The sequence below is a fragment of the Athene cunicularia genome (genome assembly GCF_003259725.1).
Source record: "Athene cunicularia isolate RWA chromosome 4 unlocalized genomic scaffold, athCun1 chr4_part3, whole genome shotgun sequence".
Lineage (NCBI taxonomy): Eukaryota > Metazoa > Chordata > Aves > Strigiformes > Strigidae > Athene > Athene cunicularia.
The window spans coordinates 11026374-11038165 of NW_020799100.1; the positions used below are offsets into that span (position 1 = coordinate 11026374).

Sequence of the window (11792 nt, forward strand, 5' to 3'; positions counted from 1 at the left end):
CAGAAACAACTTCACAGCCTTGGAGCAGTCCCTAACAGACAAGTACATATTTTTTAATTCACCTGCAATTTGGGAGTACAGTTTTTACCTTCGCAAGAAAGACACCTGCATCCATCACCGCCTTAATGTGCCGTAACCAACCTGAATTCTCCAGCCCAGTGAGGAAATCGCTCATTGAGGGGGACTTCATTTCACACACTAAGAACACAAACAAAGGAATTAACTGATACTCCATTAACAACATCTCTTTCTTTTTCCCACCTCCTCATTATCCTTTCACAGCAACAGAACTTGGTAGAGCCTAAAAGCTAACATTGCCTCATTTTTTAACAGTCAACAGCAATATCCTGTCTAAAGGACACAGGATCTACGCAAAATACTTAAAATACACAAACCAGCAATTTTTAGCTATAAGAGAACCCGAGGATCTGAAAATATCCTCCTCCTTTTTTTTAAATGGTAACTCATTCTTTTTTCAGCTTTTTTCAAAGAAGGAAGTGTTTAGTGATCTGTTACTTCACTATAAATCACCTTTGCACACACATCTAAGAACCACTAGCATGCAGTCACCATCACAAAGATCTGAAGAGCTACTTCAGAGAAAGAAGTAACATGTCTAACCTAGAATGCAACTCAGATGCTGTTAACCCAGCATAGAAAATACTTATAGTAATACAGTTCAATAGCATGTAAACATCAGTGAGAGATTTTATCACTGTCAAAGAAGAATATGGAAGTAAGCAAGTATTTATTCTGCCTCTTCTTCCACCACAAAATAAATCTGCCAGGAACAGGCAATTGAGGACTTAAACTTGTGATCATGCAAATCTCTTGGTCATGTGTATAGCCTCATTTTTCTCCAAGGTCATCACAGATCCTGCAGTGCTACCTGGCCAGGCAATTGGTAACATCAATTACTCAACTATTTTGAAGCAATATAACCCTTATGGTGGTTACTAAAATATTAAACTCATATTTTGAATGACCTGTATTACATTTTAGAAAACTAAGCACAGGGACCAAGCAGAATGATTTGCAGCATCTACTCTGCCCTGTTCTGCAGTCTTTGTCAGCACAAGGATGCTAACAGTGCTGGAAACCACCTAGCAGAGTATGATGGTTTGATCCAAGTTGCACCATGACCTTTAATGGAACTTCTAAAAATTACATAGTGAAAATACAGACCTGATTCACCTCTTGATCTCCACTGGCTCAGATAAGGATTTTTTCTGCTTTGCATTTTCCCCCTAAGATCACAATCTTGAAGTTGTTTAATTACCTAAGCTATTCTGCATTTTCATATATTTTAATGTATTAAAAGCAAGTTCAGTTAAAGATATCGGAAATAAATGAAAAATAAGAACTATGTATGCATGAGATTAAAGTCTTTTGAAGATCAGGCCAAAACTTTATTTAAAATCAGAAATACTGGTTAACACTGTAACTAAATGTAGCAAATCCCAGGAAAGTATTTCCTCAACAACCTACCTTAGTTTTCTTTCAACAGCTCACAAAGTAACCATGAGACTATCTTAATGGTAAAATGTAATATTCCTATAGCCTTTTTCTTTTAATTTAAGAAATTAATATTTTCTGTAACTAGCAAAATTAAGAAATGTTTTTAGTATTAGTTGCTATTTTTGAACCATTATAAAACTAAGCACAATAATAAAACGTCCAGCAGGAAAGCACGTTAACAAGATTAATACTTTCAGCCACTCCAACACAGCAAACCTAGATACTTGCTCATCTGGTTCCATCACAACACCCAAGTCCACATGCATTTGTGCATGTAGGAACTACATATTTAGCAAAAGGTTGTCCAAAAGTAGCCATGGGTAATGAAGACGGGCCACTTGTACAGACCGTACCTACCTTCCAGGAGTTTCTGCAAGCTGTTACGCATCACATGGATGTTTTCTATACCAATAAATTTAAAGCGAATATTATCATAATTATCTTCATTCTCATAACCCTTCCCAGCAGCTCGGTTTGCCATGGCATTTAACTGTCAAATTCAAGGGAAAAGGAATAGGAAAGAAAAGAGAGAAAATTACAACAAACAATATGCAGAAATAAATGAGACTGTTTTGCAAGTCCTTCTTCTTTTAAAGTCTCCCAGCAAATATACTGAACAAAGTTGTTACTCAGACATACTTCCCCACCTCCCAGACATTACTTCCAGCTGTTTCACTAAAATTATGCCAGTATCTCCAGTCCATTAGTCATATGCAGAGACTCATTAAGTCCCTGGACAGAATTTCTTAGGATAGACAGTATCAAAACCATGCCCAATTTCAGAATACTGCTGTCAATAAAACAGGTAGAGAGACACTGAGTCTGCCTTAACTGTGAAGCTATGTAAAAAGATTCAGACAGAAGCACATGAAAGTAAAACTAGGAAAGCCATTTTTACGAGTAACATACATACATGGTGGTATAGAAATAGTAAGAGAATTCCAAAGCTTTTCACAGACATACATGCACAGATGAAATAAAGCCACCTGAGGGAAACATAGAAATATTAAAGTTGAGCAGAAAGAATACAGCAACCAACTGGAACTGCAGAAAAGAAGTAGAAAAGCCACCAGCTGCTCTAACAATTACCCAAAATAGTTCAAGAGCTACCACAAAATCCTAAATGCTGACCAAAAAAAAGAGCACCTCAACCCCCCACATATTAATTTGGGAAAAGGAGTGATTTGCCTCCATAGAGAGGAGAGAAAGAAGAGTCAGATAAGGTATATACATCTTTAGAACAATTAAAAAACCCTCGTGCTTCAGTTCTACCATTCGGACGTTCTATTAGAAGGAAAAACACAACCAATTTTAAATTCTCCCTTTTTTTGCCAAATACTTTAGAACAAAATTGCCATCAACTGTAGGTTTCACTAGAACATCTACGATACTGAAAACTATCTGTACTAAAAGAACATGCAGTGATTGCTATAAACATACATATAATTACAGAATAGGTTCTCTCTCGGAAATGTCATATTGCAAAAAGCCAGAACACATCTTGGAACAACAGGTGAAACATTCCTTGTTTTCCCCAAAAGTTTTTCCCTTAATGCACTTGCCATAATTTAACTACAACTGTAGTTTCTATAAAATAATATCTGAACAGTGAAGCAAGTTCTCAGAAATCTCAATTTTAAAATAATCAAAGCACTTTAAAATCTTTGTATTGAAATAATTGTGTACTTTGAAAATCCTTCTGTTCTAATTTGGTTATACTCCCAATCAATATGCTTACAAAACAATCACTTGAATTGGTTTCTGAATTCAGTTCCTCAAGATGACAGTCATTAGAGATTTCATTTTGCAAATGTTTCTTCAATATCCTCTTAAACACCTCAGCAATAAAGTTCTAGCCCCAAATAGTGGCTATGGACCAGAGGAGCTGAATTGTATTAAACTCCAAGCTGCACATCATGAGAACATTAGTGTTATTTTTACAAAGACAAAAAAATGGAGGAATTGCTTTTCTCAATTGTTACTGACTTCATACAGCCTCACTTCTTCCCATGGTCTGCTGATAAAAGCACTTCAGCCTCGTGGAACTGAATCCTAAGGCTTCTCTTCAACGCAACATATTAAGGACACAGCTCTCTGCAGGAAAATGCTTCACTGTCTCAAGTCAGCTTCAAGACTGCCAATTGCTTTAGGTCATCTTTAACACAAACCTCAACGCAGAATACTCCAGGAGCGTGAGCATTCTTAACAGCACTTCACATTGCCATTTTATTATGCACAAGTATTCATCACACTAAGACACCAAACCAGGAGCCTGATACTGAATTCCTGATTCAGGACTGACACAATTTAACCTAATGCAGCATAAGAAAATATTAGCAAAGTTGTGAAGGAACAAACTGGAAATAGCATTACCAATTCAGACACAAGATTTAAAAGTAGCCACAAACCCCATGAAGATACCTTTGGCCTTGTGTCTACAACATACATGAAGGGGCTCCCAGGGTTGGCTTCTCTGATCGCCTGCAGCATTTGTTCATCCTCCAGACAGCGTGCACTGAACCCAGAGAGAGGTTGGCTACAACGACATATGGCAGCCTGCAACACACAACAGCTCACATTTTTCTGCTTTCAGATCGTCTCTACTGCACTACCCCAAAGAACGACAATTTGTTGGACAAGTGTCCTCCATTTCACTGAAGAACTGCTACTTAAATGGACACACAGGAATACTACCAAAATATTTCTCAAAGCTACAAGCTTGGCAATCGTAAGGAAGTAGTGAGGCTAAAGAGCCCTGCTACAAACTTCACTGCTATGTTCTCAAACCCACCATGCTCTGCCTGATGATCAGTATCCCAAATGTTCGCATTTCTCACGTTTTCTACTTGGGTTTCTATTATCCAAACCATTATCTTCCACAATTTTGCTTATCAGCTGTTACTGTTCCACACAGAACTGCACCGAGTGCGCTTTAGGGAAATTTCAGTAGCTGACAGCAGAACTCCATAGTTGCCCAGGTCAAGGCACGCTTCCTCAGGAAAACAATGTGACTGCATTTTCCTAACATCTGCATCTAAAACATTGCTGAGACAGCAAAGTTAAAAATTTACATTCTGGTCTTCAGTGGAAAAAAAAAACAAAAACAAACCCAACCAAACTGAAACCTCTTATTCTGAGCTAGTGGGGATTTACTGCAGGGTGGTTCCTCCTATTCAATATGAAGAAAAATCTAGCTGAATTAACAAGTACCTTGTTAAAACATTCAATATTGCTAAACAGTAATTTAAAAAAACCAAAAAAACCACGTAACAAGGTATTGCTGAAAGCTCATTAAAGAAAAAAATATCCAGACAGGAAGCTTGGTAAGTCTGTGCTTTTTGCACAGCTCTGGATGCATCCCAAGAGTTTGCCTTTAGCTTATTCTGTGACACAGACAAACCAATATTAATGCTGTTAAGACAATCACAGTTCTAAACACATAAATTAATTATTAGAACCTATTATCTCATTCTTTCCTTTCACTAAAAGGAAACAGGACAAGAAGGGGAACCCTTACTCCCCCAAAAGACAGCAGACAGTGAACAACTAACATTGTTTTCTTTATACAAGTAAGAAAGCACCGGAATCCGCCCTCTGCTTCTGAACCTTGAACTTCCAATCACCACTGCCTTATTAGCAGCTCTAGGCACCACTATTTCTGGAGGATATGTGTTGCAAACCTAAGTGAAAAGAGAGAAAAAAAAGAAATCACATATTAGTATTTAGCAGCTCAAAATTCATCCATAGCTTATGATCTAGCATTTATAAACAACAGGAATAGATTGTTTATCATACTGTATCTAATGTAGTTCACACCTAAAATTTTAAGCCATTAAGATGCATTTTGAAAAACAACACAGGAATAAATGCAAAATGAAACAATCGATCTTGCAACTGAACTTAAAAAAATGGACTGCACAGTACACAATGCATATTAAAAGGAAGTTATTTAAATCCATAAAATTTATGAAAGCTTCTGATTTGTCAGAAAAACAGAAATTAAGAACAACTATATTTAAAATGTTCCCTCTAAATCTTACTCAACTTGAAATGAGCTTCCAGCAATCAGGTACAGACCAGCTTTATCCTTTTTTCAGCACGTACTTCACTGATAAGCTATTCTCCAAGTATGGCTTTACTTTAGGCTTGACAATTTTAAAACATAAGGTGGAAACCCTGAGGAAATTACAAAGCACTGGCACTTGAGACTTACATATTAGCAAGTAAAACTTCAATGTGATTAATTATTTTAGATGCCCACATTCAGATGCCCTAATCAGCTAATGGAAAAAGCACCTCTCACCTCATATCTCAATTCAGGCATCCAAAAATAGTAATTTAAAATTACCAGTCACTTCTAACAGCATGGGATTATATTTCTTCAACCCAAAGTGTAACACTGAAAAACTAGTGGGGAAGAGAGTGGCGAGCGCGGAAAGGGACTCAAGACTTAGTAATTTTTATCTTCCTCAAGCTGTTTGTCTTCTAGACAGAAAGGTCTGACTGTATAGAACATCAGAAGAAATAAAAAGGGAAGTAAGTAAACTTGCTGAAAAATGCTTTCATTTAATGTGGTTTAAATCCAATCTGACCTTAAAGAGAATGAAAAAACCCACAGCACTAGTCAGTAAGGACTGAAATGACAGAGAGCCCTTATTTAGCAGAAGACCCAACCAAGCAAGAAAAAAAAAACATGTCTGTTTTCTGTTACTGTTTTTTCCTTCCTTACCTAGTCCCTTTCCACTCTGCCTCATTCCCCACCAAGCCATACTGCTGCCATCTATTTCTCTTCTACACATCTGTCACCAGCCTGGTGGGACAGGGTTTGGAAATACCAAAGGCAGCTAAGGGTACTTCAGGTTTTTCGTAACAGATGGTTTGACATTTCTCTAAAGAAAAAAAAACAATTTTTAAAAAAAAGTATCTGGTACTTTGCCACGGGGATCAAAACAAACCAAGGTGACTCTGGAGCTCTGTTCTGTTCTTTCATAGCATCATTACCCACAACTTTGCATCAAGATGATGCTGCTTCGATTAAAACCAACTGAGCTCATTCCTCCCCAGAGACACCACTTATGCAGCAGTAGAAGGACTGCTGTATGTCATTAATAACAAAGAAGAGATACTGCATTAAATGGCTACTTTGGGCAAGAATTACCTCATAGTCTTTATTAACATCCGTTATTTCCCAGTAGTCATTTGGAATTCCCATACGTTGGTAATCTACTTTTAAATCAATCAGCTTCCATCCAATTTCCCGGTTCTCTTTAGACATTTTGGGATTATAAGAGAAAGCATAAAGTTCTTCAGGTTTCACTGGGAAGAAGAAAGAAAAAAATTAACTACTTAGATACAAAAGACACACAGAGAGGTCAACACTTCTTCCTAAAGATCACCTTTTGGACAAGCACACTGTTCAAGCCAACGAGCTGCAGGTGTACTGCAACTGATACAAGGACTGAAAAAAAATAATCCAGTCAAGAAAGATCAGGAGACCTAGAAATCATTTACCAAAGAATCCAAAGGACTATGCCACTGTACTGCATAATTGACTGTTTTAATAAGAGCCATTTTCCTTATGTTTTTGCCTCCTCAAAGATCAGAAGCATGAAGTTTTCTTTTGGCACTTTGCATAATTCACCACTCTAAGAAAAGTTAAGACTGATTCTCACTTCTTAAAAAAAAAGTACAGATACCTCAAATTTCTCAACCTCACATTTACAAGTTTTTGTTCAGGGTAGTACTGAGTGCTGACAACTCATATTTAAGTCCACTGAAATTTCCAATACTTGGTTCCCTCATGCAGGGAGATACACTAAAACATTTTGTATAGAATTAATTAAAACTACAAAATAATAATTTTTTCCCAAACAAATGATTTCCTATTGAATTCACTGCAATAGGCATGTTAGACAAGATTTATATCATAAGAATTAAACCATAAATGAAAACATATATTAAAAGGTATATTTTCTGTGAAGAGTTCATAAAACAGCTCTTGCACACCTGTAAGTTCATCGTTCAACAGTGAGTTCTGAGTCGCATGGAAAACTTGATAGATGTCTTGAATATTACTGTCAGCACAACAAAAGCTTCAGGCTGTGTCTGACAAATGGTAATTTCTTCCTCCCTCCATCTCTACCATCCCAATTTCCTTCCCTCTCTTCATAAAATGCAAATCCAACCAATAACTCATTCAGCTGATTCCCAAAGCAGCAAGTGCTCCACAGACAGAGTGAAACCTGTCAGAGTCTGATAAAGTAGCCAGGTTACCAGACAGGTAACCCATCGCTGTCAATCATACATGTGCAAATTGTAAAGAATATATGCCAAAAAAACATGAAGGAAGCACACATACAGAAATTTTAAAACAAAAGAGAACTGTTAAAATCCATAAATAGAACAAAAGAAAGAGCTGCAGCATATTACACAAAAACCCACAAGACAAAAGAAACTGATGTAATTCCCTGCAGTGACAGCTCCCACGCTTCAAGACACTACGTAAGTCTCTAATTTTCAAAACTGAGAACAGTGACAGCTTTTAAACACAACAACAGAAACTTGCCAGATACAAGATTAGAATTATAACTTCAGAACTAAGAAACTCCAAAGCTCAGAGCACAAGGGAGATCCTGGGAATAGACAAAACCCTGAATATCAATCAAAAAACCCCCAAACTCGGCAAAACCCATTATATTAGAGTATTTCTATTCAAGTCCTATGGAATGGCCAGCATGAAGCAGACGGGTGCTATCAATTCCCTTCCCTTAGACTAGTGACATAATCACAACATGTAATTACAAATGGCATCCTTACAATAAAGTCAGATTCCAAATACTGGTTCACTGAAGGAGCACCCCAAAACCAGAAGCTGCCACAGACAGAAGCCAGGTAGAAATCTCAGTGGAATGCTGTCCTGCAAGAAGAACTAGGAGCCTGGAGATTCACCCATGATGGACTAAAAATCTCAAGCCAGAGGAGACCACAGGCTTTTGAGGATGTCTGGCTTACACTCTTAATTTAAGACTGACTCCAAGTCAGGACAGCCAGGCTGAAGCACAGGGTTTCACAACTGAAAAGACAAACACTGAAGAATAGCCTAAACATGCTAGAGGGGAACAAATGAAAGATGCCAACCTTTAAAGCTTTATTTGTGGGATTTCAGAAATTTGTGAACAATCTGGATCAACTGGAAAGGGCAGAACTACACATGGCCAACAGCTAAGTCACAGAAATGACTGACAACGGCCAGGTAAGGGATCTGACATGTCCTCAGCACGAGTGCTACAAGAAAAAAGCCTGAGATGCTGCATACAACCTCAGTTGGGCAAGTGAACTTTGCACGGGTCTTCAGAAATTCCTCATGGGAGACCACCTCATTCCCCCTGCCACAAAAGACTTCTTTAGTTTGGAAGCAAATGTCCCAGTTCACAAGGCAGCACTCTACTTGCTGAGCTAACCCACACACATCACCTCTGGTGGTGGAAACTGATTCTGATTTCACATCCTCCCCCTCCTGTACCAACACTGCAAACCAACAGTCTGGCGGGTAAAGCTCTCTCTCTTGCTCAGACAAGCCTTTCAGCTTAAAGCATTTCAACAATTTGCAAAACAGACTCCCATCCTAAATACCTGGTTGTGAAAGTTTAAGTAATGAGGTATACACTTCATGACAGTCGCGTTCCTGCCCAATAACAAAGTGAGCCACGTGGAAGTTCTTGCAGTGAATAAGGAGTGGATATCCAGCTGTGGTCAGAGGCAATTTTTCTACAGTTGCAATATGATGATGCAAAATCTGAAAAACAGGAAATAAACACTTTTCAGAAGCCACTGATAAGGTTGTGAGCAGTAGAAGCAGATACTAAGTTTTTGCAATACTATCAGCTATTTATGGTTACTGCAACTAACCAGCAGCAGCAAGTTAAGTTTATTTGTGATATTCATCAAACAAACATAATAAACATCCAGACTGTGCACCCAAAGGGTAGGTAACTAAGAGCAAGACTGAATAAAACACAGATATATAAAAATAACTTCTAGAGACTGATGTGCAGCTCGGTTTACCTGGTTCACTTTGCTTTCCCTCCCTGCCCATATGCAATATCTTTCACCATTCACATTTTACTTTAGCATTAATAAAAAAGGCTCATTTCAGTGCTAATTCTGCACAGGAAACTAAACAAGTTTCTTACATTCCTGGAACTAACACTAATTCAGCAAGTGACCTCTATCAAGTCACATTACCATTGTGTTCATTTCCTTTCAAAACAGCTGTTTCTGTTAAGCATTTGGTATCAAAATGCTATAAAAGACCACTATACATTTGTAATTCACAAACCCACTCATTTTGGATATGAGATATACAGTAATTTTTATGCTTATGTTTAAACAAACTCCAGGTATCACAACATACCCATGTTTCTTTTCTGACTTCAGCAGAAGCATCTACATAGATAAGATGAGTAGCTGTCAGGTATAATGTCCCATTTGCTGCCTTCCTACTTGTATAACGATCTAGTAATTTCACATTTTCAACCTGCAACATAAAAACAGTATGAAAAAATTAATTTAACTTTGACAGAGTAAATATCTAAGCACCCGTTGAATTGCAATCTTTTAACTTCTAATACACAATTTGGAAAGTAAGACACAAAAATGGAAGAATTAAAGTCTCCCCTGCAACACTAGCTCAGCTTTACACTGTTCAATTCAATTCAAATTATTTATCCAGAAATTAAAGCAAGAAAGGTTAAGCAAACAGTCAAGGTTTAACACCAGCATGGGTAACAGGGTTACTTGATTTGTAGCTGTGATGATCACAGTTTATTATTGTGCAAGATTGCAAAAAAAAATAAGGCAAAGAACTGCAAAAGAAAAGACTGTCCATACTCAGTCTAATCAAAGTATTGCTCTGAAAGAAACAGTCTTCTCCAGTTTGACTTTCAACTGCTCAGTCACTGTAAAAAAGATTAGTAGCTACTTCTTGTAACACATCCTACACATATAAGCCATTTCATAATCCACACTAAGCTAACTAATAAAAACAGTTTTAAGAAACAACAGTGCAGACATAATAAAATACTAATTTTATTTTACATTATTTGATTGATTTCCTCCTGCTCTATTTGCTTCTTGATGAATGTAGCTGGAGCTTTTCTTTCATCATTAAGGAAAAATAATGGAAAAAAAAAATTGGAAGGACAATGAAAACAAACAGTTCAAATAATGATAAATTAGTTCTAGGTATTGAATATATGTTTCCTTACAAGACCACTGGTCTGAGATACATCAAGAAAAACATCAGCAAAGAAACTTGAAGAGCAGAAGTGTCGGCTGGCTCTATGTCTTCCTAGTACATCAAGTTTTTCTACATGTATAGTTATTGTATCTAATATCGCCCTTTTTCAGGCCACTAGAGACAAACAGATCCAGGAAAGCACCTTAGGCAACATGGATAAGGAGCATCCCCAAACTAATATCCTAGAGAATAGAACAAAACAAAACACAGTAAGCAGCAACCTTCAGGGCATTAAAAAAAAAAAATAGAAAAAAGAAATCAATCAACGGCTGGACAGCTGCCTAAAGTGAAGACATTTTTTTTTCTAGCTGTAATAAATTTTTTTTAGCTGTCACAAAGACAAATTCCCAGAGCTTCTGTGTCACTTTATTTAACTGAAAAAGCACACTCTTGATTCACTTATTTGGACTGAGGGGGTCTCCACACTTTGATATAAACGAAGTTTACACAAATCGTACCCAAACCACCTTTTAATCAGTATCCTTCCTAAAAATTTCCTTTCCAAGAAGGCGATACAGTAAGAAATACGTAAACACCACGTCAAGTAGCTTTAAGCCTTCCAGACTTATCCATGACCCATTTGAGAAGTGCAAGGGACGCTCACGGGTACGTATGCCTTGAAGGAAAGTAAAGACAGCTCGTTTACCGAAATTAGTCACGACCTTAAAACAGAACAAAACAAAAGAAATACTTGAAAACGCACAGTCCTGACAGCAGCCCTGGCCGAAGCCCACGGCTCCCGGAGAGGCTTCACCTCAGGTGTCCCACAGGGAGGCCTCGGCGCAGAGCGGCGGGTGGAGCCCTGGGTCCGGCTGGCCGCCCCCAGGCGCCACAGGGGTACCCGGCGGGACAGCGGCGGCTGCCATGGCGGGGCGGCCTCTTACCTTCGGGGTGGTGATGTGCTCCATGGCGGCACCGCCCGCCTCCCCCGGCCTCACCTCGGCACGCCCGCGCGCCCCGGCCTCCGCGCCGCCAT

The 11792-nt window shown here is 38.2% G+C and overlaps 1 protein-coding gene across 5 annotated transcripts in view; it reads right to left on the reverse strand.

Annotated features, from left to right (window-relative positions):
• The window catches only part of MTMR8 (myotubularin related protein 8), a 28797-nt gene extending 17011 nt beyond the window's left edge, over nt 1–11786 (reverse strand). For 2 of the 5 annotated variants that reach the window (XR_003398410.1, XM_026848448.1), the window contains exons 1-9: nt 11701–11786; nt 9932–10054; nt 9151–9313; nt 6677–6834; nt 5070–5198; nt 3965–4074; nt 2432–2504; nt 1876–2008; nt 89–198 (exon numbers count right to left, since the gene is read on the reverse strand). Coding sequence is in view for 4 of the 5 variants with exons in the window: in XM_026848448.1 (XP_026704249.1) it covers nt 89–198; nt 1876–2008; nt 2432–2504; nt 3965–4074; nt 5070–5198; nt 6677–6834; nt 9151–9313; nt 9932–10054; nt 11701–11724 (1023 nt within the window). In the remaining variant the exon portion in view is untranslated. Of the gene's footprint in view, nt 1–88; nt 199–1875; nt 2009–2431; nt 2505–3939; nt 4075–5069; nt 5199–6676; nt 6835–7524; nt 7771–9150; nt 9314–9931; nt 10055–11700 lie in introns of those variants that run through there. The other 3 variants (XM_026848449.1, XM_026848451.1, XM_026848450.1) reach the window with 3 other exon arrangements.
• Nucleotides 11787–11792: the final 6 nt, after the last annotated feature.